Genomic DNA, 25095 nt, shown 5'->3' with positions numbered 1-25095 from the left:
CCCCGGAGGGGCGACCACCTCCCATTGGCCCGGCAGCGCCGTCCGTCAAGCCGGCGACCGGAGGGGGCGTCCCTCTCCGCCCCCCACCCCCCCCCCCACCCCCCGGCATCGTCTTCCCAGCCGCTGGCTTCCCAGAGTGCTCCGCGGCCGTGTGGAGCGAGGCCTTGTTCCCGCGTTGAGCCGCCGCTGCCGCCGCCTCCTCCTCAGCTTCAGCCTCCGCGTCAGGCCCGGCCCCGCCGCGCCATGTCGGACTACAGCACGGGAGGACCCCCGCCCGGGCCGCCGCCACCCGCCGGCGGGGGCGGGGGGTCCGGAGGAGCCGGGGGCGCCGGGGGAGGCCCGCCACCGGGCCCGCCGGGCGCGGGGGACCGGGGCGGCGGCGGTCCCGGCGGCGGCGGCCCGGGCGGAGGGTCGGCCGGTGGCCCCTCGCAGCCACCCGGCGGGGGCGGCCCGGGAATCCGCAAGGACGCCTTCGCAGATGCCGTGCAGCGGGCCCGCCAGGTGAGGAGGCCGCGGGCCCGAGGGGCGCGCGGGCGGGCGGGGGAGGGGGCGGGGTCACGTGCGCGGGCGCGGGGTCGCAAGGGGGGGGCCGGGGCCGGGGCCGCCACGGGTCACGTGGGGCGGTAGGCGGGGGCCTGGGCCTCCCCAGGAGCCTGGAGTGGGGCACTCCCCCCGGGGGTGACCCCCTACAGGGGGGAAGGGTCGTCTAGGAGGGGTGACCCAAAAGCGGCCCCAGAGTGTGCAGGGTCCCCTGCAGCGCGGGGACTCACTTTGGGGTTCCCACCTTTTAGGACACTCTCTACTCGTAGAAGCAGGGGTTCCGCCTTCCCGGGAAGGTCTTTCTCTGCTCCCACTAACTTGGTCCCTTTTCTGCCTGGTCCCCAGGAAGGAGGGACTTTAGGGGATTAGAAAAGTTCTTCCTCTTGAACCTGGAAAGTAGAAAGGGGACCCTGTGGCTGCCAGGCAGTGGCCAAGCCTTTCGTTGAAATGGGGAGGGTAGGCCTAGGGACTTACTCTGATGCTTCAGGTCATTTGCAAGCACCCTGTTTCTCTTTTGGGGAAAGAAGGGAAGGGTCCCACCGCTGTGTTCTGGGGCGTGATGACTACGTGGAGGTTTCACATTCTGATGTGTGACCTCCCCGGCACCCCACGGCCTGAGGGGAAGAGGCCCACAGAAAGCGAGGACTTTGCCGCCCTTTCAAAAGGAAACTGACCGGGCTCAGGCTATTGAGTGCTTTCTCAGTCAGAATTGCCCCCAAATCCTCCAGCACAGGGAGGTCCCATTAGGGGAACGCCCTGTTGCCCTCCCAATGTGGTCTGTGGCTTTCACCCTAGGCATGCGATAGAGTTCTTAGGTGCAGTTGATATGATTGACCCCTCACTCCCCCACCCTCACTGGCTTAATTGAGAGGCAGCTAAAACAAGGGGAGGTGGTGCTCTCTGTTTGGTTGGGATAAGACCCCATCTGGGCATCCCAAGAGTTTAGGCTTCAAGTTTTGTTTTGTTTTGTTTTTATGTAAGTTTTAGAGAGGTTAAAATATAGATCCTCAGCTCATGGTTTGTGTCTCTTTGGAAAACTTGTAGTAATCCTACCAGCATACTCTGGTTTTAAATTTATTGGGTTGGGGTTTATTCAACGTTGTTTGTGTGTCCAAAATGTAACACGTGTTTGGAAAAGGGCCTTTTGTTTTGGTCTAGATGAGGGTTTCAGAGGCAGACTTCCCTAAGATTTGTTCAACAAATGGAAAGATTTTGAGGGTGTGCTCTTGAGCATCCCAGAGGCCCAGGTGCTTGGGCAAGGAAGTGTCTGGAAGTTCTCCCTGGTGGAGGGCACCTGAACTTTTGCTCCTTTCATCCCTAGAAAAGTCAGTGTGGGTTATCCTCTGGCCATGAACAGTTTAGGTACAAATTTGATAGAGAAAGGGAGCTTCTTTGAAATTCCTGAATAACTTTGGAACTCCTAGAAATGTCTTAACCAACAGTGAAAGTCGCCCAATCGTGTCCGACTCTTTGCGACCCCATGGACTGTAGAGTCCATGGAATTCTCCAGGCCAGGATACTGGAGTGGGTAGCCGTTCCCTTCTCCAGGGGATCTTCCCAACCCCTGGATCGAACCCAGGTCTCCCACATTGCAGGTGGATTCTTTACCAGCTGAGCCATCAGTGAAGCCTTAACCAACAGGCTCGTCCCTAAATCCAGGGAATGCCACTCCCAGGCCAGACAGCAAGACCTGTTGGGTATTCATGAACCAAAGAGGTGAAAGGTTGACCTGAGTACCACAGAGGCTGGCTTTGGGTGGTAATTCTTCTCTGCTCACAACTTCACTTCTAGATCGCAGCCAAGATTGGAGGCGACGCAGCTACCACAGTGAATAACAGCACTCCTGATTTTGGTTTTGGGGGCCAAAAGAGGCAGTTAGAAGATGGAGGTAACTACCTGCCTTGCTGGAAGGGCTGGGGGTAGAGAGTGAAGTGCTTTTGTTGGAATGTGGTTCAGAGTGGGGGGAGCCCACTGCCATTTGGTGTTTTAAAACCTCAGCAATCCCAGCTTTGTTCGTTCTTTTTGTCTGGGCTGCCGTCCTGAAGTATCAGGTGGCTGAGGAGGGCAGATTGACTGTGACCAGGTCCAGGTCGTAAGTTTTCAAGATTGTTTCTCCTCCTCTGCTAAGCTAGGGTTCTCTTAAGGCCCCATGTCAGTGCAGTGTGGCTGACCTGGAGGCACACAGCCTAAACTATCAACTCACTGATCAGCCTAACTTCCCCAAGGCAGATTTGGGCCTAAGCTGGAAGGACTAGGGTCACCATCATTTTCCCCCTGTTAAAAAGAGCTCTTTATCCCTGAGTGCTGGTGGTGAGATTAGGTCTCTTATTCTCCTGTCTTGCATCTGATGTTGAGAGTTGGGGGCAGGAGGCTTGTTTGCCAGGACATGTGGCACCAGCATCAGATTTGAGGCAGCTGTGGGTGGGTAGGCATTGCATCTGACATCCTCTTTCTTTTCACAGACCAACCAGAGAGCAAGAAGCTGGCTTCCCAGGGAGACTGTAAGTCCACTGGGTGACACTGGCAGAGGCTGCTTCAGGATCTTAAGAGGTTTTAGCAGGAAGTACTCTCCAGACAGGAGCTGGAAGTACTGAGCAGACAGCACCTCTCCTTTATGGAGGCTCTTGGTCTCCCTCCAGAGCCCATGAGACCCCAGAGCCTGGATTGTGAAGCAGCCACCTCCGAGCATGCTGTTGTTAGGTGGCCCTGTTGTGCTCACTCAGGGAGGCTCAGAGGCACTGGGATGTAGCTTGTGGCCCCTTGCATGGCAGGTGTGCCCAGGGCATGGTGTTTGGGGTCCCAGAGAGGAGCTGGGCCAATCTGTCCTTTGGGTTTTCTCTTTGCAGCCATGAGTTCTCAACTCGGACCCATTCATCCTCCCCCCAGGTAAGTGGTGGGTTGGAGAGCAAGTCGTTTCCTTGTTGTCTCTGGCCTTTCTTGCTGACTGGAGGGAGGGCTCTGTCTGGGAGCCTGGTTGTACAGGACTTTGTCTTACTTCCTGGTCAACCAGGGAGAAGACTGAAAGGCAGAAGGAGCTTCGTTTGTCCTTACTTATTGTCTGTGGGACCATAGGGAGCATAGGGCTGTGGCTGTTAGCTGTAATTGGGAAGGGGTTCTCTGTGCCCCTTTGCTTTCTTTGTTGGATGGGGATACTTAGAAGCCCTGCCATTCTTCCTCCTGGAAAAGGCTGGGGACTGGCCCTGACTTCTCACCTGCTTCTGCGGATTCTTGTTCCCTAAGAGCTGAGGTGGGGGTGTGTTCCTTTCCTACCTTTTTACCCTAGAGCATTCTTTTTGAAGGACCAAGTTCTTTTTTTTTTTTTTTTTTACTATTAGCTAAAATTTTGTGAAATGCAGTAAAAACAACTCACTAGAAGAATGAAGTGAAAAAGATACAAAACCGATTTTTAAGTTAGAATCTATAGGTATTGGATGACGCTCTCAGATTGCTGTGAAAGTGTCCCAGGTTCTCACTCTTGCCCTGAGTCGGTGGGCAGCACTGGTCCAGCAGGTCACGCCACCCCAGGCTAAGCCTCTTGTGGCCCAGAGTGGGAAACGGGGGCCCCGAGAGGTTGGGTGGTCTGCTGTGGGGTGAGGGAGCCCCCATACCCTTGTCAGACTCTGCTTAGGCCTGTGGGAGCTTGGTTCCCATGTCGCAGGAGGCAGGACTTCTGGTTTTGAGGGTCTTTTTTCCAGGAGGCCCTCTGGCTCTTCCATCCCCTCTGCTTCTTCCTGACTTGAGGCTGACTCTCATTGTTTCTCTTTGTAGGACTTCAATGACAGAAGAGTACCGAGTTCCAGATGGCATGGTGGGACTAAGTAAGTGTGAACCACTGTGATCCTGTGGTGCCCATTAACCCCTGCCCTGTGCCCACAGGGCAGTCTCTCAGGAGAGCGCCTGCCAACCCTGAGACCTGTGGTCTGAAGGAGCCAGATTATTTTTTCTCCTCATTACATATGGTGGAAATACATATTTATGTATGTAGTTTCTTTTGTGGTTGGAAATCCCAAAGATGAGTTTGTTCATATTTTTTTTTCCTGCTGATGCCTCCTCCTCCCCCTGCCCCTCTGACCCAGGCCCAGGCTCTGGGGCAGGTGCAGGAAAGGGTGAGTGGAATGGGGAGTGATTGCCTGGACAGCCCCCCAACCCAGCTCAGAGATCTGGTGAGGGGCACCAGAAGGGGCTGTGCAGAAACATAGAGGCCACAGGAGCACTGAAGGAGCCTGATGTGTTGTGCGATTTTTGTTTGTTTTTTCGTTTTTGTTATTTTTTTCTTTTATTTTGAAGGAGCTGTTTTGTGCTTACTCTCTCATCCATCCTCTGGGCAGGGGGGCTCAGCGCCAGCCTCCTCCCATCCATCTCTGCTCTTCTTCTTTTTCTCCACCCAGTCATCGGCAGAGGAGGTGAACAGATTAACAAAATCCAGCAGGACTCAGGCTGCAAAGTCCAAATCTCTCCAGGTAGGAGCGCTAGAGCTGGGTGGGGATGGGTGCCTGTGCTGGGGCTCTTGGCGCGTTCTCTCATGATCCCTGACCGCCGTGATTGGATGGAGGTGAAGTGGGCTGGTGTTACTGAGCTTGTTCTGTGTGCCGCCTTTGCACAGTGCCTCAAGGTGTAGCTGTAACTCTTGTCTCCCTCTGCTCTCCATGAGCGCGGAGGGCTGGAATCCAGTACAGGGAGCCACACCCCAGATCCCGCTCTGACTGTGTTGCCACCTGAGCTACAACACCTTGTTGGAAAGTGTGAGGCAGGGGAGCTCTTTAGGAAGAACAGGCTTGAGGTCAGGCCTGGGCTTAAATCCAGTCCTGCCTGCGCCTTGGCAGGTACCTGATTTGCAGGGGTTTCTGAGTGCTCACCCTGCCTGACACGCAGTACATTGACTGGAAGGTGTTCACATGGGTGGTGATGGAAGGGGCCCAGTTGGGATCTTCTGGAATCTGCCTCTCCTTCCATATTATCTTTTCACTAAAAGTTTTGCCTCCTTTGTTAGACTTCAGGCTTCTTGATCTTGGCCGTGCATAAAGCACCCTCTCAAGTGTTTGGGGAGGTAAATTGATTTGTCAGGGTGCTGTACATTGGCAGGAGTAGTTGTCGATTGTTCCTGGAAATCTCATCTCCATGGAAGGTCCTCCTGGTTGTCTGCCCAAGGCATTGACTCAAAAAAGCGCTGATCCTCTCTCCACTCCTCTCTCCAGACAGCGGTGGCCTACCTGAACGCAGTGTGTCCTTGACAGGAGCCCCGGAGTCTGTGCAGTAAGTCTCTAGCTGGGCCTGTCATGACAAAGTGGGTGGGCGAAGCCCTCTGGATCCCTTTGAAGTTTAGAGTGACTCCCACACCATGTTCCTCATGCCCTGCCTGCACTGGGGGGCTGCCTGACACAGTGAGTCTCCTGAGATCTGGGGAACCTGGCCCAGAAGAGCCCCAGCTCTGGGGACGGGCCCTCTGTCAGACCCAGAAAGGGGGCTGGTTGGAACCCTCTTTCCTGGAAGCAGGGCTGAGCTTCCAGGCAAGCATTCAGAGAGCACCTGTTTTTTCCCTTTCCAGGAAAGCGAAGATGATGCTGGACGACATTGTCTCCCGGGGCCGTGGGGGGCCCCCGGGCCAGTTCCACGACAATGCCAATGGGGGCCAGAACGGCACAGTGCAGGAGATCATGATCCCTGCGGGCAAGGCCGGCCTGGTCATTGGCAAGGGCGGGGAGACCATCAAGCAGCTGCAGGTGAGGGTGCAGGCTCCTCCTGTCCCGGGACAGCCTCCTTCCCGCGGCTGTGCCTGTGCACGCCACTGCTCCCCACCACCGAGCCAGAGCCCTTTGTCCTTTTGGACCAGGAGTGACCCGTCCCCCCATGCCCCAGGAAGTCCTTGGAGGGGTCAGCACTAACGCCACCTTGGTTGTACAGGAACGGGCTGGAGTGAAGATGATTTTAATCCAGGATGGCTCCCAGAACACGAATGTGGACAAACCGCTGCGGATCATCGGAGACCCTTACAAAGTGCAGGTGGGTGCCCCAGGGCCGAGGGGGTGGTTCTGGGGAGCAGAGAGAGGGCAGCGGGTAGGCTGGAGATTTGGATGTAAGTGGAGAGATTTTCTAGAGCACTGGCTCTGAGGTCAGCCCTGGACTCATTGTTGAGCTCCCTCCCAGCCGTCTGTACATGAGCAGGTGGCCTCAACTGGCCTCAGTCCAGAAAGCTGGGGTGCTCACCATGTCCACCTCTTAGGGCAGCAGGTAAAGATTCGGGCAGCCTTGCGTTGGTCCTTAGCTCTGGCCTGTGACCGTGGGGCATGCAGTGGGGCAGCAGTGTTCATGCGAGCACCACCCTTTGTATGTTCGCAGCAAGCCTGTGAAATGGTGATGGACATCCTGCGGGAGCGTGACCAGGGTGGCTTTGGAGACCGGAACGAGTATGGGTCCCGGATCGGCGGGGGCATCGACGTGAGTGCAGGCCTCTTGGGTGGATGGAGTGGCAGGGGTGGCAGCTGGCTTGTGGGCAGCAGGGGGACTGCAGACAGTGACAAAACCTAGCTGATCGTCTTTCGTCCTGCCCGCCCTCAGGTGCCAGTGCCCAGGCATTCTGTGGGTGTGGTCATCGGCCGGAGTGGGGAAATGATCAAGAAGATCCAGAATGACGCTGGTGTTCGGATACAGTTTAAACAAGGTCAGGGGCTAGCTGGGATCTGCTTAGATGCACTCTTGGGGTCCAAGGTGGGCAGCTTGGCAATGGAGTTAGCATCTGCAGTGCCTCATTACTCCAAGACCTGCAGGACATGCCTGGTCCCTGCTCTGGAGCAGCCCTGTAAGAAAGTGAATGACAGGCAGGCTTCCCAGGTTGAAGAGGGGTGTGTGTTCCTCTCTTGTCAAGCTGTCCTCTCCCTCTCCCCTCTCACGGGCTCTCCTGACAGGCCACCTGGGCCCCTGGGTGAGGTTAGCTCTTGAGGCCCCAGCCGTGGGTTTCTGTCCAGTCCCAGTGGTTTTGGGGGAGGACAGGCTCCTCCGTGCTTTTTGAGAGATTTGTTGTCAGTTCTTGGTTCTACCAAGTGCGTCTGCTAGTACTGGGGGCACCAAGTGCAGGAGGGATCCTCATCTGCTCCTGAACACGTGAAAGGCGGCCAGTGGCACTTTGACATGTTCCAAACATGGCTTGGGCCGGCGACCGCCATGAAGCAGCAATGTTGGGGGTTCGGAGTTGTGCGTCTCTTGTAACTGTTTTTTGCTCTCCTGTGCTGCCTCAGACGACGGGACGGGTCCTGAGAAGATAGCACACATCATGGGACCCCCAGACCGGTGTGAGCACGCCGCGCGGATTATCAACGACCTCCTCCAGAGCCTCAGGGTGGGTGGTGTCAGGTGTGCTGAGTGGGTGGGCTCGAGTGGGAGGGCAGGCTGGCTGCCTGCATTAACTGTCCCATCTCTTCCCTGCCCTGCAGAGCGGTCCCCCAGGTCCTCCAGGGGGTCCTGGCATGCCCCCAGGAGGCCGAGGCCGAGGCCGGGGCCAAGGCAACTGGGGCCCTCCAGGTGGGGAGATGACCTTCTCCATCCCCACCCACAAGTGCGGGCTGGTCATTGGCCGAGGTGAGTGGCTTCTCCACAGGCCCCACCCGTCCCCCCACTTTCCTCCTGCCCTCTGCTCACTGTCCATGGCTTCTGCAGGTGGCGAGAACGTGAAAGCCATAAACCAGCAGACAGGCGCCTTTGTAGAGATATCTCGGCAGCTGCCACCCAATGGAGACCCCAACTTCAAGCTGTTCATCATCCGGGGCTCGCCCCAGCAGATCGACCATGCCAAGCAGCTCATTGAAGAGAAGATCGAGGTGGGCTCAGCTCAAGAGGGGTTCTGGGTACCTGGGCCCAGTTCTTCCTCCTGTTCCACTGATCTCGTCCACTTTTCATTCCTCCAGGGTCCCCTCTGCCCAGTCGGACCAGGCCCGGGGGGACCAGGCCCTGCTGGCCCCATGGGGCCCTTCAACCCCGGGCCCTTCAATCAGGGCCCACCTGGGGCTCCCCCTCAGTGAGTATTCCTGCGGACTCCTGGGATGTGGGGGTCACAGTGTTGGCAAGGAGGCCGGCAGGCCCTGTGTCCGTGTTCCTCACCTCCGAGAAGGCCATTCCACCTTGCAGAGGTGCCAAACACAACTCTGGCCAACCCTTGTTTTAGAGACACCATTTTTAAAAGATGCTGTGGGCGTTGCCCTTGGTCTCCACTCCACATGTAGATCCTGTAATCCTGTGGTGTAGTGGGGGGTTGGCACATCCTTGAGTCCACATGGCTTGTGTCCCTTGCGTCAGTTGCCTGACGCCTTTCCCTGGGCCAGGAATCAGCAGTTCCACGTAAGCGGTGCTGTGGGCCCCCTTCCAGGCTATGGCCGTCCTCTGCAAGGACCTTGGGGTGACCTGGCTCATGTGTCCCTCGTTTTCACCCTCAGTGCTGGAGGCCCCCCTCCTCACCAGTACCCACCCCAGGGCTGGGGCAACACCTACCCTCAGTGGCAGCCGCCTGCTCCTCATGACCCGAGTGAGTATAAGGATCTGAGCAGGGCAGAGGGGAGGGGCTGATTTCCTGGCCAATGCTTAGCCTGCACACCCTCTGCCTGCAGATAAAGCCGCAGCCGCCGCAGCCGACCCCAACGCCGCCTGGGCCGCCTACTACTCACACTACTACCAGCAGCCCCCAGGCCCCGTGCCCGGCCCGGCACCAGCCCCCGCGGCCCCACCCACCCAGGGTGAGCCCCCTCAGCCTCCACCTGCTGGTCAGTCGGACTACACTAAGGCCTGGGAAGAGTATTACAAAAAGATCGGTGAGTGCGTGAGCCACCGAAGGAGCTCCAGTCAGCCAGGGAGGGGTGGGCGAGTAGGTGGCCACATCCCCACCTGTCCTCTGACCTCGGGGCCTGCCCCCACAGGCCAGCAGCCCCAGCAGCCTGGAGCACCCCCGCAGCAGGACTACACGAAGGCCTGGGAAGAGTATTACAAGAAGCAGGGTGAGCCGGCGGGCCACAGGGGTGGGACCAGGTGTGCCGGCCTCCTGGTCCGCTCACCCACCCTCTGCTCCCCCACAGCTCAAGTGGCCACCGGAGGGGGTCCAGGAGCACCCCCGGGTTCCCAGCCAGACTACAGTGCTGCCTGGGCTGAATATTACAGACAGCAAGCCGCTTACTACGGACAGACTCCAGGTCCCGGCGGCCCCCAGCCTCCGCCCACACAGCAGGGACAGCAGCAGGCAAGTGGGAATTGCCACCCTCCTCCTCCTCCTTTCTCCTTCCAACCCCCGGCCACCGTCCATCCTGCCTTAGTGGGTAGCGCCGGAAACCCCTTCCCCTGCGGGGTGTGTCCTTGATGCCTGCAGCGGGGGCCGTGTGGCCAGAGGTCTCCGGGAGCCCCCACGAGCTGGGGGAAGTGTGCGCTGGGTCCAGAGGTTAAAGAAGAGGCCTCTCCGCCGGCCTGCTTGTTCCTGTGTAACGCTGTCGTGATGCTGGGGGAGAGCGCGCAGCAGATAAAAGGAGAAACTGTTGAACTGGTGGGTAGTCCTGGGGGTGGGGGGCAGGCCATCCGCTCAGCTGGAGGTCGCCGCCCGGCTGCTGACTCGCTCACTCACAATCTGGCCACTTGGGAAGAAAACGGATATTTTTGCCCCTCTCTGCATTACTCTCATGGTTTTTGTTCTTTTGATTCTTTTATTTTTAAACCCACGATCTCTCCCCGCGTGTCCAAGTGACTGTGTGTGCTGCCAGCTGCCCCGTGGGGCCCGGCCACAGCTCTGGGGGCCGGGGGCGGCGCCAAGGGGCCCGGCCGGAGGGCCCGCCCGCCACGCCTAGGCTCGGCCTCTGCTCTCACGCCTGCGCCCGCCTCGTGTCCCGGTCTTGTCTGTGAAGTGGGCATGACGATCGCTGCCACCTTCCAACCTACCTCACAGGGGTGTTGTGGGGACACCGTGATCTCTGGTTGTCATGTCGTGATGCGCCGGGAGCTGCCCGCCCGCCTGCCTTCCTGAAGACGCAGGGCACCCCTCTCCCGCCCACCCCCCCCTCCCCCCAGCCCTGAGCGCTTCTCTCTTGCTCTCTCTCTCTCTCTGTGCGGCCCCTGCTTCTCCTTCCTGTGTCACTCTCCTCCATCTCAGAGCCAGTCTGACTGCAGCCAGTCCCAGAGCACTGACTAGACAGCTACAAACACATCCTTCCAGCCTGCGCTTGCCACAGGCTTGGGAGAGGGGCTTCCTGGCCCCCTCCTCGCCACTTTCCCCCCAGTCTCCCGCCCCGTCCCCGTCCCCGCCCCGTAGTGACCAATTCCTATCTCTTCCCTCTCCGCAGGCTCAATGAATCGAATGAATGTGAACTTCTTCATCTGTGAAAATCTTTTATTATTTTTTTTCCATTTTGTTCTGTTTGGGGGCTTTTTTTCGTTTGTTTTTTTTTCCGTTTGTTTGTCGAGAGAGCGATGGCTGCCAAGGGGGGTGCTGGGGGAGCCCTCCCTGTGAGTGGCTTGGGGGTCGTGGCACGGGCAGTGCCAGGCTCTCGCTCTCTTGCTCATTCTGTGTGTCTCATACACTTTTTTTCTTTCAAAATTGGGATTCCTCATCTTGAGCCAGCCAGAGAAGATAGCGAGAACTAAATCTCTGCAAAAAAAAAAAAAAAAAAAAATTAAAAACTAAAAAGCAAAACAAAACTTATAAAATTATATATATATATAAAAAAATCTCTATCATCCCCCACCCTGCCCCAGCCTTCCTGAAACTGCCTCTTTCAGGAGAAAGCAATTCATTCACTCCCTGTGACCACCCTTGGCCCTCTTCATGTTTTTAAAATAAACTTTTAAAAAAGGAAACAAAGTCACTCTTGCTATTTCTTTTTAGTTAGAGCTGGAACATTCCTTGGACCAGGTATTGATGTTTAGGAAAGCCCATCCTCACCCCCTGCCAGGCAGCCCCTCCCTCAGCCTGTCTGCTCCTCCTCTCGCTCCTCTTCACCCAGCTCCACTCCCCTCCCCCTGCTGCGCTGCCCCCCTGCCCCCTGCCCCCTGCCCCCTGCCCCCAGGACTGGTCTGTTGTGTTTCATCTGTTCAAGAGGACATGGAAACTGAAAACAATTGAGAACAAAACAAACAAAAAATTGTATGGCAGTTTTTACTTTTTATCGCTCGTTTTTAACTTCACAAATAAATGGTAACAAAACCTCCCCAAGTCTGCCGGGTGCCGTCTCTCTCTCTGTCTCTCTCTCTCTCCACCCCCCCCCAACCCCTCCCACCCCCCCAGCCCCATAGAGTTTTGAAGCAGATGTTTGTTCTTTATAGATGTTGTAAAAGCCTGATAATGGTGATTGGAAATTATAAGCTTTGTGTTGTATTGGGTTTTTTCCTTTATTTTTTTTTTATTTTAAAAAACAATTCTAAGAGACGATAGTTTTCTGCAGGCGCATTGTGCTTTCCTAACTCTCACCCCCCCCCCCCCCCCCATTTTTTGGTTAAATAAAGTGCTTTTTGTCTAAAACTGCGTGCCGGCCGCAGTTGTGTTTCTACAGGAAACAAGTTGAAGAGGAATAAGGCTTGGCCAATGAAAGACGGGTGGGGGCCCCAAAAAACTTTGCCCGAGGTCTGGTCTTGCAGGAAGGAGAAGCAGGCAGAGCCCCAGCGGTGCAGTCCCCCACGCCTTCATCCCCAGCATCTGTCCCACTGGGAACTTGAGCAGGGCGCTCAGGAGGGTCCCTGGGGACAGGTGTTCCCATGGATACAGCCTGCCGCTGGTGGAGCAAACCCACACCGAGCTTTATGTGATCCGGTCCTCGCTGTGGCCTGTTTGGCTGGTGAGCCCTGAGGTGGAAACCTGGCCTGTCCAAGGGAAGGACATCTGTCCCAGGGGTTGGCAGCCTCAGGATGAGGACGGGAGATGGGAGAGCAGTCGTGGAGGACTCCTTGAGCTGTCAGGCCCAGGGCCAGTCATCCAGAGGCGTACTTTGCTGGGAGAGTTCTGGGAGGTGTGGTCGAATTCCAGCAGGGAAATCAGGTGTCATGGTGTGGGGCTGTCTGTGGCCCTTGTGACCTCCCACGTGAGGCTCCTTAGGGACCTACCCCTGTGGGAGTGGCCCCCAGTCAGCCATTTGTGGGCCCAGGAAAGGGAGAAGGCTGTCACCCTGCAGTTACAGCCTCAGTTTAGATTGGAGCCCAAGGCTCCCCTCACCAGCATCTCTCCTCAGGCAGTGCGCCAGCTCTGACCTCTGGGGTGAGGGGGATGTTGGGGCCCCTGGCCCTCTCCCGACTCGCTGCAGGCTTTCAATGACAGAGCAGCGCTTGGCAAAAATGTTTTCTGTGACTTCGGCCAAGATGAAAACAAGGGGTAGCAGAGGGGGTCAGTTCAGAGTAGAGTGAGGTCATGGCCTCCACACCTCTCCCCCCCACACACACCACCAGGGGAGAACAGGTTCCCCTTCCAGTTGCTAGGGCAGGATGATAGGTGCAGCCCCAGGGCCACACAGATGAGGGGAGGGCGAGCTGGGTTAGAAAGGCCATGCATTACTGCTGGGCGCTCGCTCGGCACACAGACTGCACGGGGGCGCTGTCCCCTGGAACAACCCACGGGATGGGGTTGTGCCAGGCTGGGTCACCGCCTTCCCACCCCACACATGGTGCTCCAGGCTCCTTCCTAGATTTTACCTTTGGTTGTGGGAGGGGACCAGGAATGACACCAAAGTTCTCTTATCTCCATAGCAGTGTATAGGAACTGCACGGGTCAGTTTAAGAATTAAGAGATCCCTACTTTGGGGGACATCCTTGATGATCCAGTGGTTAAGAATCTACCTTCCAATGCAGGGGACACAGTTTCGATCCCTGGTCTGGAAACTAAGATCTTACAAACCATAATGCAACTGAGCCCGCACGCCACAACTACCGAGTCTGCTCTCAGCCTGAGCTCTGCAAGAAGAGAAGTCCATGTGCCACAAGTAGAGAAAGCCTGTGTGCCGCAATGAAGACCCAGCACAGCCCAAAATTCAAACCAAAACAAAGATATTCCTGCTTTCTACACCTTGAGGACCCATGGCTGCATTGGAGCCGAGCTGTGGTTGACCGGTTGCCATGATCCTAAATTTTGTAACATCCCATGGAGAAGAAAATGGCAACCCACTTCAGTATTCTTGCCTAGAGAACCCCATGGACCGAGGAGCCTGGTGGGCTACAGTGTATGGGGTTGCAAAGAGTTGGACACGAATGAGCAACTAAACTACCTCCACCATGTTCTAAAACATACCTAATGTGGTTTTGGAGCCAGTCATTCTGTTCAGACCTTCAGCAGTATCTATGGTAATCCACATGGCTGCACCCATTCTGCCTAATGGAAGAGATGGAACCCCCCCCAGTGTATGTGCTTGGGGAGACCCAGGCAGGCCCGGAAAGGTCTGGGACCCAGGTAACAGTGTAACCCCTGCTCTGTTTCAGCTGGACTTGGTCCCCTTGCAGGGGCTGGGATTGGGGTGGGGGGATGGTACTTAGGTTTGGGAGCAGGCTCTTCCGCTGGTAGAAGGTCAGGACAGGTTCATATAGGGGGTAGCATGTCTCCAGTTGCTGGCGGAGGGCCGCCTCACAGTCATCTGCCCAGCGTTCCGCCTGGCCCTGGCTTGGGGCTCTCTGCATCATCGTCACCATTGAACAGGCAAATGTGATGACGACGTTGGGGGCCCAGCCCACCTGGGCATCTGTGAAAGGGGACTGGGTGAGGAAGAGGCTGAGTGAGGTGGCCTCCTGTGCCCACCCCTGCCCCGAGATCAGGGATCTAGGGTGGTGCTGCCCCAGTAAAAAACCAGGCCCCCTGGGTCTGTTTTACTCTTGTCGTTCCAAGTTTTTCTTCTGTGTGTTTGTGTTTTGGACAGGTAGGATGTTGGCAGAGCCCATAAGCCAAACAAGACCAGTGGGAAAGGGTGAAGAGTCTCCTTGCTGCCCCCAAGCACCCAGTTTCACCCTCCCTGGACACAGTCAAGTTAATCTGTTTCTTGTGTCTCCTTCTGGAACCCTTTGGGCATATACCAAGCAAATTTGGTCCTGATGTCATTTTCCCTGCTTTTTCATATACATGGTAAAGACACTGATTTGCCCTTGATTTTATTCACTTAGTAAGCTGAAGATGATTGTGTATTGACACACAAGGAATGTACTGATTATTTAATCACTAGATAGTATTCTGTTCTATTGTTGCTTCGTTTAGTCACTCAATTGTGTCCAACTCTTTGGCGACACCGTGGACTGTAGCCCTGTCTGTTCATGGGATTCTCCAGGCAAGAATACTGGAATGAGTTGCCATTTCCTCCTCCATGGGATCTTCCCCACCCAGGGATGGAACCTGAGTCTCCTGCATTGCAGGCAGATTCTTTAACTCCAAGATGCCAGGGAAGCCCATTGTGTTGTATGGATGTGTGTCACAATTAACTGGTTCCTCGTTAATGGGTATTTGGATTGAAATATTCCTTTTAAAGGGCTTCCCTGGTGGCTCAGATAGTTACCAGTCCACCTGCAATGCAGAAGAACTACGTTCCATCCCTGGGTCATGAAGATCTCCTGGAGAAGGAAATGGCAACCCACTCCAGTATTCTTGCCTAGAGAACCCTATGGACAGAGAGAGGAGCCTGCTGGGCTATAGTTTATGGTGTCGCAAAGAGTCGACATGACTGAGCAACCAAGCGCACACACACATTCCCTTTAAGACGGATTTAAGCAGCTTTCCATTGCTTTCCTCTCATGCAAGCACTTGACTGGGGAAAATACAAGAGTTTCCAGCTCACCGCTGTCCCCTCCTAACTCCAGGGAGACCTCCCAGGATCTCCAAAGCCACCCAGCTTCATTCATCGTAACAGAAATGCCCATTTCGAATCACTGAGAGGGACTTCCCTGATGGTATAGTGGATAAGAACCTGCTTGCCAATGCAGGGGACATGGGTTCAATCTCTGGTCCAATCCCTGAACCCCACCTCCTAGTTCTTCCAGAATTTCCTTTCGAAATAGAGCCTGTCAGCACATTAAAAAACAAAATAACAACAAAAAACCCCCCACAGCCCAGTGGGATTGATTCATTCTAGGAAAGCAAGGATGGTTCAGTATAATTTATTGCATTACTATCTTAAGAAAAAGTCATATGAGACTCCTTTTAAACAGAGAAAGAGCAATTTAATTGACAAAACTCACACATTCCTGATTTAATTAAAAAAAAAAAACAGAAGGAATTGATAAACATCCTAAGCCAGCATCTTATTTAATGGAAACTTTCTTTCCAAGTAAAGTTGGGAATAAGATAAAACCGCCCACCCTTGGGACTTCCCTGGTGGTCTGGTGGCTAAGACTCCACCCTCCCAATGCAGGGGGGCCCAGGTTCAATCCCTGGGCAGGGAACGATATCCCACAGGTCACAACTAAGAGTTTGTATGCTGCAACCAGGCACAGCCAAATAAATGTGTAAAGTCACAATAAGGAATACCCTGGCAGTTGACTGGTTAGGGCTCAGTGCTTTCACTGCCAGGGCCCCAGCTGCATCACTGGTCAGAGAACTAAGATTCCACAGATCGGGCATCTCGGCCCAAAAAAACAAAGGCACGGTAAAACAAAGTTAAAAAATAATTGACAAACGGGGGGTGTGGGGGGAGGAATTTTGCAACCTATATTACAAACAGCTAATATATAAAGAGTTCCCAAAATTCAAGAAGAATAAAAGACCAACAGTCAGTCCTCTAGGATGGGAAAACGTAAGCAAAAGATATAGAGTGTACTGAAGAAGAAATGAAACTGGCCCAAAACTTTAGAAAAGATGCCCAGCTTCATTCATCATAAGAGAAATGCCCATTTAAAACCACTAAGATGGTATCCCTGATGGTACAGTGGATAAGAACCTGCCTGCCAATGCAGAGAGGACATGGGTTCAATCCCTGGTCCAAGAAGATCCCACATGTCTCAGAGCAGCTAAGCCCAAGCGCCACAACTACTGAGCCACAGCTATTGTGCATTCCAGAGCCCCCGAGCACAGTCTTAGCCGCTGGACCAGTGGGGAAGTCTGAGGAAGTCTTCTTGACACTGATATAAAATCTCAGAGTATACTGTAAAGTTAAACGAAAAATGAAGCCTGGTGTATATGGAATGCTAGTTTTTATGAGGAAGGACACACACACACACACACACACACACACACCCCTCTATTATATTTGCAAAAAGAAACATCAGAAAGGACAGTCCAAAACTTCGTGAAAATGGTTGTCTTCAGGGAGGGGAGGGCACAGTTGGGGGCAGGAGTGGATCTACTTTCTTAATGTGACTTTGAAATTGTTAGGTATGCTGCATATGCAAAATTTTAATTTAAAAAAGCAATCCCTGAATGCTGAAAGCCAAGCTGAAGTGAATGAACCCTGTGTCAGTGTCATGCTGCAAATGCAGGGAGAAAATAATTATCGCTAGGGACCCAGTGTTTTTGTGGTCCGTCCACAGGGAGAGCTATTATAAGGAAAACCAGAAAGTGTTAGTTGCTCAGTTGTGTCCGACTATTTGTGACTCTAGGGACTGCAGGCTGCCAGGCTCCTCTGTCCGTGGGGTTTCCCAGTCAAGAATACTGGAGTGGGTTTTCATTTCCTTCTCTAGGGAATCTTCCTGACCCCGGGATTGAACCCCAGTCTCTTGCATTGGCAGGCAGATTCTTTACCATCTGAGCCACCAAGGAAGCCCAAGAAAAATCATAGCTGCAAAGAAGTCTTAAACTTTCTATGGTAGTTTAATTCTCAGTAGTTAACATTGGCATGCTACTTGTTTGGAAACTATTTTGCATCTAATTTAATAATGCAAATGAGAATATCTGGTTTTAGGAAGCAGACTTTTTAGGGAAAAGAGAAATGTAAAACACTGTGATGTTAAGTGTGAGCTGGAAACAACAGTATGAACTTGTGAGATATATATATATATATACATATATATATATATATATATACACATATATATATATATTTTTTTTTCCTCTCAAAAGTATGTGTTTCCTGGCCGTGTCTGCTGGAGAGGCCTGGAAACGATAAGCACCTGTAGCAATGAGTGCCCCTGGTCCCCAGATGGAACACCACTGCCCAGGGGCCTCCAGGAGAAATGGCTGATTCCAGGGCTGGGCCAGAAATGTGAAAGGTGGGAGGTGGGAAGTCTTGCACAGAAAGAAAGCGAGAAGGTGAATGTGAACTGGAGCTGTGTCGTGGAGGACACTGTACAGCATGAGGGAACTCCTAATGGCCCCGAATGAGACACACTGAATCACAAAAAAGAAGACAATTATGGCCATCATCAAAGAGTCCACAGACAATAAATGCTGGAGAGGGTGTAGAGAAAAGGGAACCCTCCTACACTGTTTGTGGGAATGTAAATGAGTGCAGGCCACTATGGAGAACAGTGGGTAGGTCCTCAAAAACCTAAAAATAGAGCTACTGTAAGACCCAGCAATCCCATTCCTGGGCATGTATCTGGAGAAAAGCATGATTCAAACATACATACACCCCTGTGTTCACAGCAGCCCTATTCACAATAACTGAGACACGGAAGCAACCTAAATATCCATCTATAAATGAATGGACAAAGAAGATATGGTCCATATACACAATGGAATATTACTCAGTCATAAAAAATGAAAGAAATAGTGACTTCCCTAGTGGTCCAGTGGCTAAGACTCTGCACACCCAATGCAGGGGACCTGGGTTTGATCCCTGGCTAGGGAACTAAAATCACACATACCAGGCAGTGCGGCCAAAAAATAAAAATTGGAAAAAGAATGAAATAATGCCACTTGCAGTGACAAAGATGGACCTAGAGATAATCAGACTAAGCGAAGTAAGTCAAAGACAAATATCAGATGGTATCAGTCATATGTGAAATCTAATTTTTAAAATGGCACAAATGAACATGTTTATAAAACAGAAACAGACTTACTGAAAACAAACTTATGGTTTCCAAAGGGGACATGTGGAGAGGAGGGGAAGGATAAATCAGGAGCTTGGGATGAACGTATACACAGTATTGTATACAAGACAGATAAGCAGCAAGGACCTACAGTACAGCAAGGGGAACTCTACTCAATATTCTGTAATAATCTATGTCAGAAAAGAATCTGAAAAAGAATGAGTGCATATACAAACGAATCATGCTTCTGTATACCTGAAACTAACACAATGTTGTAAATCAATTAGACTCCAATAAATTAAAAAAAAAGAAGGCTCACTTTAAATACTTTAAATTCACTTATTTTACTGAGATGGTCCAGAGAAGGCACTGGCACCCCACTCCAGTACTCTTGCCTGAAGAATCCCGTGGCCGGAGGAGCCTGGCAGGCTGCAGTCCACGGGGTCGCTAAGAGTCGGACACAACTGAGCAACTTCACTTTCACTTTTCACTTTCACGCATTGGAGAAGGAAATGGCAACCCACTCCAGTGTTCTTGTCTGGAGAATCCCAGGGATGGGGGAGCCTGGTGGGCTGCCGTCTATGGGGTCGCACAGAGTCGGACACGACTGAAGCGACGCAGCAGCAGCAGCAACTGAGATGGTAAGGATGCAAGAAAACAAAACACAGAAAGACAAAATAATGAACCTCATTGTCACCACTGGAGGCAGCTAGGACACCCCCAAGCCCCCAGTCTGAAAATGGGCTCTTGGAAGGGAGAAGATGAACTTGTGTCCCACCTGTCTGGCAGGAACCAATATATTTCAAATAGCCCTCGCTGAGGAAGGACATTCCTTCTTTAAGGGAAGAATGTCAGCTAATTGATGTGGGGGAAACAAATGACTGAAAGTTACACATTTCACATTGATTCGGAATATGAAGTTACTGGTTCCAATCAGCAATGAATGAATCTGTAAGAGAAGGGGCCGGCGGGGGTGTGTTACAGCAGCCCCTGATTGGCCCTCTGTCTTAAATTTGTGAGGGCTCTCACACCAAGTACCACAGTTGGGTGACTCCAGCCATAGAAATTCCATTTCTTAGAGACTTCCCTGGTGGTCCAGTGGTTGAGAATCTGTCTGTCAAGGCAAGGGACGAGGGTTCGAAGCCTGGGATCGAATTCAGATCCCAGGGAATTCAGCTCCACATGCTGCGGAACAATTGATTCTGTTCTCTAGAGCCTGGGAGCCTCAACTCCTGAAGCCTGCATGCTTCAGTGGCTAGAGCCGGTGTTCTGCAGTAAGAGAAGGCGCCACAATGAGAAGCCTGCGCACCACAACTAGAGAAAAACACACTCGCAGTAACCAAGATCCAGAGCAGCCAAAAATAAATTTTTTTAAAAAAAGAAATTCCACTTCTTCACAGTCCTGGAGACTAGAAATCTGAGGCTGAGGTTCTGGCAGGATGGAGTTCTTTGGAAGCCTCTCTCCTTGGCTTGTTTTCTCCCTGTGTCCTCGGTGGCCATTCTGTCCATGTGTAAATCTCCTCTTCGTAAAAGGACACCAGTTATATTGAGTTAGGACCGAGACAAAACAACCAATCACAGTGGGCCAAACCTTACTTCAATCCCGGTTAAGACAAGACATGAAAAGAAAAAGACTTTGAGGTGTTCACAGGCATTTCCATAATGATTGGTTATTTCACGACATGGAGGATATTAAGGTGTGATAATGGAAGCATGATACAATTTTACAAAAGCCTTCACTTTTTAGGAAATATGTACTAAAATATTCACATGGATTAAAAAGAAAAGAACAGGGCCTTGCCTGGTGGTCCAGTGACTAAAACTCTACTCTCAGTGCAGGAGGCATGGGTTGGGGAACTAGATCTCACATGCTTCAACTAAGACTTCTCTAGCCACAACAAAAAAATCCCGCCTCCTGCAAGGAAGATCAAAGATCCCACGTGCTGCCACTAAGACCCAGTGCAGCAAAACAAATTTTTTTTTTCCCCAAGAATTAAGGACGTCCCCCGGCTTCCCTAGTGGCTCAGACAGTAAAGAATCTGCTTGCCAATGCAGGAGGCATGAGTTCCATCCCTGAGCAGGGAGATCTCAAATGCGGAGGAGCAACGAATCCTGGGAGCTGCAACTGCTGAAGCCCTAGAACCTGAGCTCTGAAACTTTGTTGCCTGAGTACCGCAACAAAGAGCAAAGCCCTCTTGCGGCAATGAAGACCTAGCACTGCCGTAAATAAATAAATACATTTCAAAAAATGTTCATTGACTGACGAGTCCACGTGTCACTGCCTGTGTTATTATTTAAGACTTTGAATTCTATCCACTTCCCTTTTAGTTTGGGAAATGGAAAGTGGATGTCACTTGCCATGGAGGCGACTGTGAAAACAAATACATACCAGGGCTGACAGCCTAGTTCTGATATTGGGCTCACAGTGCATGAGACGTGGCCCTTCCTTGGAGCCAGATGAAGGGTCCAGCAGGACCTCTCCACCATCTCGGCAACTTCCTGTGAGGCTATACTTAGGAAAAAGTTTGAAAACACATGTCATTATTGTAAAACCTACCTCTGGAACTTCCCTGGTGGTCCAGTGGTTAAGACTCCATGCTTCCAATGCAGAGGGCATGGGTTCGATCCCTGCTGGGGGAACTAAGATTCCCACATGCCTCAAGTCCAAAAAATGAATAATAAAACATTCTTTTGTGAACTTCCCCCAATCATTGGTCTCACAGTATAGGTGATCCTTAGGGAGAAGCATGAGCCCCCATAAGTGGACCTTCTGTCCCTGGGCATCTTGGGGAGACTGTTCATGGATCTCCTGCACAACTCCACCTGATGCAGATAGTCAGGGCTACTGGTGTCTGGTCTGGTCTGGCCCACTGGCCCTCAAAGCTAGTGCTTCCTGTGTGCTCATTCAACAGACGCTGCTTGAGGATTTCTCTCGTGGTCCAGTGGTTAAGACTCTGCATTCCCACCTCCAGGGGGCACAGGTTCAATCCCTTGTGGGGGAACTAAGATCCCACATGCTACAGGATGTGGCCAAAAAAGTAAAAAACAACAAAAGCAACAACCACCACAACAGATGCTTCTTGCCACGAGCCAGGCCAAGTTCGAGACAAACGGCTAAGGACCGCTTGGTTCCCCAGAGCGTGTATTCTCAGGATGGGGGCAGATGTGACTGCAGTCAACTCAGAAACAGACGTGACAGTTTCCCTGCATCAGCTTCACTCGCAGTGAGGAGATGCTGGTGGTATTTCTGTGCACAGACAAGGAAACAGGCTGGGAGTGCTGACCCAGAGTGGACACGTGGAGATAGCAGCTGAGTGTGACCTCAGCCCAGGTCTCAAGGGCTCCAAGGCCAGCACGTGAACTAGGCCAGCCCACTGCCACCCACAGAGTAGGGGCCAACCTCAGAGAATGTTCCCTGCTTGGGCCTCAGTTTTCCTATCTGTAAAACAGGAATTCTGGTCTTCTGGGAACGCCGAGGCAGTGTCTAGCTCTGGCTTCCTGTGAATTTCAGCACCTTTGTCCCTCCAACAGCACAGAGAAAGCAGGAAGGATAAAGGGAAGAATTCCTGGGCATCGTGTTCTTGTGGAGCTTCAGCCTCAAGCCAGACTCACTGCTCCAACTCACACCAGCCAGAGTGGCCTGAAACAGGTTCAAAAGCCCGGCAGGATCAGGGCTGGAAGTTTAAGCTGGGTGGCTCCAGGGACACCTTTTAATGCAGACCCTACATGGACCCTAAGGCAGGGGTCAGATGGCTCACAGAGATCAAAATTCTCTGTAAAGAAAACCCACTGTTGGGACTTCCCTGGTGGTCCAGTGGCTAAGCCTCAGCACTTCCTATGCAGGGGACCCAGGTTCCATCCCCGGTCAGGGAACTAGATCCCACATGCCACAACTCAGAGTTCTACATGCCACAACTAAAGATCCTGAATGCCACAACTAAGGCTTGGCGCAGCCAAAAAAAAAAAAAAAAAAAAAAAAAAACCGAAAGAAAATCCACTCTTGGAAATTCCCTGGTGGGCCACTGGTTAGGACTCCGAGCTTTCACTGCTGAGGGTATGGGTTCAGTCTCTGGTCAGGGAACTAAGATCCTGTTTATTTTCATTTTCTCACTTCTTAGAGCCACACGGGTACCAGAGAAAAGCACATGTGCTGTGCTTCTTAGCATGAAGCCACCACACAAGCAGGATCCTAAATGGGCCTCTGTAAAGAAGAGGGAGCGGGTGGGTGTAGGGGGGCCGGTGGGGAACAGGGGGAGCACATCCCATCCATGTGTTAAAACTGGAGCCCTGGTCCTGCCTTGGCTGCCTGAATGGTGTGACCCGGGCTAGCTCCCTGATCCCTCTGTGAAAAAGCAGGGTGCCTGGAACGTTCCGGAAGATCAGAGTTCATCTGTGCAGTGTGGAGAACAGTGCTGGGCTGGTGAAAAGCTCCGGAGGACTTCAGGCTGCAGTTGCCATGGGGACCAGCAGGCTCCCGTGTTGCCAAGTCAGGCGTTTTTTTCAGGAGGAGCCGGGAGTTTTCATGTGGCATCTCCGGATTTTTGAAGGTTGGCCACGAATTAAAAAAAAAAGTGTGAAACTCTGAATAGTCCAAACTGAACATGTCAGTGGATCACGTGGGACCCGAGGCCCTGGGGGTTTTGCAGCCTCTGTCCTGATGCTTTGCGACCACCTGTGGAGACCATCCAGCTGGCATGGGTGACTGGGCGTCTACCCTAGGCCAGGTGCTGGCTAGAGTCATTCATTAGCTCGGCCTTTGCCCTTCGAGCTCCCAGACCTGGAGAGGGAGCCACTATTTGCCTTTTACCTTCATAACAACAATCCGGACAAAACTGCTTCAGTAGAGATGCATACAGAGGGCAGGATGAGGGAGCAGGGCAGGTGGGGGGCAGCCCCCTGCGACCTTTGTCTGATTCCTTCCCCGCGCCTGGCACCTGAATGCGTTTCTACCACATTCATCAAGCCCAGCAAGTCCCAGGAAAGCCTGGAGGCCCCTAGCCTGCCACAGTTTCTCTTTTCCTGCCTGGCATGCTGCAGTCCCTGGGTCACAAAGAGTGGGACATGACTTAGAGAGTGATCAACAACCTCTCCGGGATGTCATTCTGTTCTCTGTTCTTCACTGCACTTATCGCTACCAGAAATTCTGTTGTATTTTGCATGGAACATATTGCTGGTCCCTGTCCCATGTGTCTGGTGAAGTACAGAGGACTTAGCTTGTCCTCAAGAATTATTTTGGGCACAGGAGGTTGAATAAATGGATAAGTGGAGAGTTACAGTCCATCTTTACGACCCAGAGGTGATGCTAAGCCCGCCTGCCACTCAGTGGGCAAATAGTTTGTCTAGCAGTTGCCAGGGACTGTGTGGAAAGTGCAAGTGTTAGTCACTCAGTCGTGTCTGATTCTTTGCCATCCCATGGACTGTAGCCTGTGACGCTCCTCTGTCCATGGAATTCTCCAGGCAAACACACTGGAGTGGGTAGCCATTTCCTTCTCCAGGGGAATCTTCCTGCCCCAGGGATTGAACCCAGGTCTCCTGCAAGCAGATTCTTTACTGTCTGAGCCACCAGGGAAAGGATTGACTGTGTGGGAAGATGTTAAAATAACTTTGTCCTCACCCTTGAAGAGCTCACCTGGGGGTCTAGACACTTCCAACCATCCCCTAATTAACACAAAACTCCATTTCCCTGTCATCAGCTCCTCTCGCCCGGCATCTCCATCCAAGGTGGGGACGAGGCCTGGTTTCATGCCCTCTCGGGGTCACTCACAAAGCGCTCAACTCCTTGGTCTGCCTCAGCTCCTGGGGGAAGCTGTCAATGAGGAAGCCCTGGCTCTCTGGGCAGGACAGCATGCAGACGCTGATCACATCAAGGATGACTCCCTGGGGAGGGAAGGGGCGGCTGCATTCAGTGCCTGGGGGTCCCCTCACCTACGAGGTCACCTAGGCAAGTTCTGGTGAATTTGGGGGAACATTTTCTGGGTGCCCTGGATCCCGAGTTGGCTCTGATGAGATGGGGTTTCTGGGGGCACTTCTGAGAATGTGGCTCAGCTACAGTCTGCTGGGGTCGGGGGCGTCTGCCCAATGCCAGGCTTGTTGGGCTCCTTTGCTCATCACTATCATGAGAAACTGGGACAACCTCCATCTTATTGTGAGGAACTGGGGGCAGAAGGGGCCAAAGGTCACAAAGTGAATAAATACTAGCTATGTTTACTGAGGGCTTCCCAGGTGGCTCAGCAGTAAAGAATCCCCCTACCAATGCAGGAAATGTGGGTTTGATCCCTGGGTTATGAGGATCCCCTGGAGGAGGAAATGGCAACCCACTCTGGTGGGTTGCCTGGTAAATCCCAAGGACAGAGGAGCCGAAGGGATAAAGTCCATGGGGTCTTAGAGAGTCTGACACAACTTAGTGACTAGAATAACAATAAACAAAGTTTACTAAGTGCATCTTAAGGGCCAGGCACTCTGCCAAGCCCTTTATAGGAAAGAAGTCATTCACCCCGCACCCCAGCCTTCTGCTGAGGGTCCAGCTGCTCTCCCATTTTACAATTGAGGACACACAGGCTCGGTTGACAAAGCAGCAGCCGGTGGCCCCTGCCGTCAAGAGGCCCCTCAGCTCCTACAGGGTCCTCCTGGGAAGCTCCTCCCAATGGGCCCCCTCATCCCTCTGCTGCCATG

General features: G+C 52.8%; 1 protein-coding gene across 4 annotated transcripts; it reads left to right on the top strand.

Annotated features, from left to right (window-relative positions):
• Positions 1-124: 124 nt before the first annotated feature.
• On the top strand, positions 125-11708 carry LOC102415600 (KH-type splicing regulatory protein). Of its 4 annotated transcripts, none has more exons than XM_025293317.3 (20): positions 125-501; positions 2332-2428; positions 3003-3041; positions 3387-3426; positions 4309-4358; positions 4929-5000; positions 5736-5793; positions 6086-6260; positions 6442-6540; positions 6877-6975; positions 7096-7198; positions 7773-7873; positions 7968-8112; positions 8191-8351; positions 8439-8548; positions 8964-9052; positions 9135-9335; positions 9441-9518; positions 9597-9757; positions 10845-11708. In XM_025293317.3, the coding sequence occupies exons 1-20, from the start codon at positions 244-246 to the stop codon at positions 10851-10853; spliced, it is 2145 nt and encodes a 714-aa protein (XP_025149102.1). In that variant the 5' UTR covers positions 125-243; the 3' UTR covers positions 10854-11708. The 4 variants fall into 4 exon arrangements, with proteins under 4 accessions (XP_025149102.1, XP_025149101.1, XP_044803966.1 ...); XM_044948031.2 differs by having other exon boundaries at positions 150-256; positions 398-501; positions 9597-11708; XM_044948030.2 differs by having other exon boundaries at positions 151-259; positions 401-501; positions 9597-11708.
• The last annotated feature ends 13387 nt before the right edge of the window (positions 11709-25095 follow it).

The sequence above is a fragment of the Bubalus bubalis genome, chromosome 9 (genome assembly GCF_019923935.1).
Source record: "Bubalus bubalis isolate 160015118507 breed Murrah chromosome 9, NDDB_SH_1, whole genome shotgun sequence".
NCBI classification, from domain to species: Eukaryota; Metazoa; Chordata; class Mammalia; order Artiodactyla; family Bovidae; genus Bubalus; species Bubalus bubalis.
This window is presented reverse-complemented; position numbering and strand designations above follow the sequence as displayed.

Coding starts and splice junctions, on each gene's coding strand:
- LOC102415600 (XM_025293316.3), top strand. CDS start 244: ATGTCGGACTACAGCACGGGAGGACCCCCGCCCGGGCCGCCGCCACCC. Junction 6,976..7,095: donor GGATCGGCGGGGGCATCGAC/GTGAGTGCAGGC, acceptor GCCCGCCCTCAG/GTGCCAGTGCCCAGGCATTC. Junction 7,874..7,967: donor ACCTCCTCCAGAGCCTCAGG/GTGGGTGGTGTC, acceptor CCTGCCCTGCAG/AGCGGTCCCCCAGGTCCTCC.